The sequence below is a fragment of the Poecilia formosa genome, unplaced genomic scaffold (assembly GCF_000485575.1).
Source record: "Poecilia formosa unplaced genomic scaffold, Poecilia_formosa-5.1.2 Scaffold1530, whole genome shotgun sequence".
In the NCBI taxonomy this organism is placed as follows: Eukaryota; Metazoa; Chordata; class Actinopteri; order Cyprinodontiformes; family Poeciliidae; genus Poecilia; species Poecilia formosa.
In genome coordinates, this window is record NW_006801469.1 from 4,190 (window position 1) to 6,871 (window position 2,682).

At 36.6% G+C, this 2,682-nt stretch overlaps 1 protein-coding gene across 1 annotated transcript; it reads left to right on the plus strand.

Annotated features, from left to right (window-relative positions):
• Positions 1-1,474: 1,474 nt before the first annotated feature.
• On the plus strand, positions 1,475-2,395 carry LOC103132916 (olfactory receptor 11G2-like). Its single transcript, XM_007544684.1, has one exon. The coding sequence runs from the start codon at positions 1,475-1,477 to the stop codon at positions 2,393-2,395; it is 921 nt and encodes a 306-aa protein (XP_007544746.1).
• Positions 2,396-2,682: the final 287 nt, after the last annotated feature.

Consider the following 2,682-nt stretch of genomic DNA (forward strand, 5'->3'; position numbering starts at 1 on the left):
GATTTCAACAGCAGCTTGCATTCATTATCTCCATTATTGCTGCACTACTGCCATCTATTGGATCCTAATATCTATACCTCAAAACCTATTTCCATTTTAATGGGCGCTTTCATCTTTTATTTCCAATTTTGACTTCCAATGATTCACTTCCTGCTAAAGAGCCCCCTGGTGTTTGAAGAAAAATCCACATATCAGCTGCACCGGGCTATAAGCTGCATGGTTCAAAGCTTAGGAAAAAAGTAGCGGTTTATAGTCCGGAAAACACTGTAGTAGAAATTATAATTCACAAAATTAGCATAAATGGCCACAACACACACTGACACTTAGAGAGCGAGGCCAGACAAAGGGCAGCTACCATGACTTTAATACTGAAGCACAGTCCAAAGTGTTTACAGTTTGTCAATTGCAGAATAATCTGTCTCAACAGTCTGCTTTATGGCTACACATTTATAGAGGGATCACTTGTTTGTGATCACAGTGCATGGGCTGAAAGAGACAGCCGGCTTTTGAAATGTCAAATGTCGCTGGTTGCCATTGTTACCCGTATTTATCTTGCTGTTTTAACATTAGCCAGCATGTTGTCAGCATACTACAACTGTTTATCACAGCGTGATAATGTAAGTTATTCTATCAAATTAACATTAGTGAATGAGATAAATGAGCTACAAAGCTTTTCATTTTAAATGCAAAAAATATTTTTTGGTACAGTATTGGCTTAAATGCTGCTCACGTAAAGATGCACCCTTGTGAATCTCATTTTGAGACAGAGAATAAAAAAAATTACCTTCTGACTTTCATTTCACAGAGAATATGTATTTTTCGGACTATAAGACGCTACTTTTTTCCTACGTTTGAACCATGCGGCTTGTAGCCCGGTGCGGCTTTTGTGTGGATTATTCTTCAACCACCCGGGGGCTTTTTAGCAGGAAGTGAATCAATGGTAGTCAAAATTGGAAACGTAATCTGCAAGTGCTGCACGTATGCTTGGCGTGAATGAAACCATAGTTCGGCTTTGAAGACACAGGGCTGNTCAATGGTAGTCAAAATTGGAAACGTAATCTGCAAGTGCTGCACGTATGCTTGGCGTGAATGAAACCATAGTTCGGCTTTGAAGACACAGGGCTGCGTTCTTAATAGATCCAGAAGATCTATTAGAACGCTGCCCTCTGCTGGGTTCTTATGGAAAACCGAGAGCGGTGGAGATACCAGCGGTTCATAAATGTACGTTTTCCAGTTTAAAAAAATAAATAAATAAATTGTAGGTGCGACTTATAGTGTGGTGCGCTCTAATGTCCAGAGTGGTTACTCTGAGCTGGATAGAAAGCTCCAGAGATGTGATCCTTGTAGGATAAGGCAAACAGATAAAATCCTTTGCACCAACCCAGATCATTCAGTTGGCAAATTTTACTTCTTGGGAAAATATGCATCTGCTCTTTAGCTATTTACTTAACTGAATGAACATCGGAAAAGATTTATGGACGAGGTAAATATCACCTACATAACGTTAAATGGTTATGTAGAAATGAATAGGTTGAAATATCTGTATTTTACTGTGATGTTGATGGTTTATATTTTAATATTCCTCTGTAACGGAACTGTCTTTTATATTATCTGTTTTCACAAAAACCTCCATGAGCCGATGTACATCTTCATTGCTGCTTTGCTGTTTAACTCTGTTGTTTACAGTACGACTATTTACCCAAAGCTTTTGATCGACTTTTTATCTGAAAAACAGATCATAACATATTCATCCTGCATTATTCAGTTGTTTATGTTTTATTCTGTAGCTGGTACTGAATTCTTTCTGTTAGCAGTCATGGCCTTTGACAGATATGTGTCAATATGTAAACCTCTGAGATATCCAACCATCATGAGGAAATCTACAGTGACGTCTCTCCTGGTTCTGGCCTATTTTGTACCTGCTTCTCACATTGCAGGAGAAGCGATACTGATCAGCAAAGTTCAATTATGTCATTCAGAATTGGATGGAATATTCTGTAACAATGGCATTTTTACTCTTCACTGTGTGAAATCCAGAGCGCTTACAATATTTGGGATTTTTTCATTGCTAAATCTTGCAATGCTCCCTGTGCTGTTCACAATATTTACATATACAAAGATTTTAATAATCTCCTATAAAAATTCAAAAGCATTTAGAAGAAAGGCTGCTGAGACGTGTGTGCCGCATCTGCTGGTTTTAATCAGCTTCTCCTATTTGTCTACATACGACGTGGTCATAGCTCGAGTGGAATCAGATTTTCCAAAACCTGCTCGCTTTGTAATGACTTTGCAAATATTTTTGTATCAACCTTTGTTTAATCCATTTATATATGGCTTAAAAATGAAGGAAATCTCTAAACATTTAAAAAAGTTGCTCTCTTTCTCCACAATCTAAGTGGAATTGTGTGGGGCTTTTTTTTAAAATTATTATTAAAGTAATAATCTCGCTTCTAATTAATGAATAAAAAATACACTTTGTTTTAAACACAACAATTAAATGTTTCACTTTAAAACAGTCAAATTGATAAACTTTCTAAATAACTGTATTGACACATCTGGTGGTTGTCTTGCTTGTTTTTATGTTTTGTAGATTTGTAGTTTTGAACATCATTCCATGATTTTTGCCCTGAAAATGACAAAAAAAGCTACAAAGTATTTACACATTCAACAAGTAATTCCAGA

Coding starts and splice junctions, on each gene's coding strand:
- LOC103132916 (XM_007544684.1), top strand. CDS start 1,475: ATGGACGAGGTAAATATCACCTACATAACGTTAAATGGTTATGTAGAA.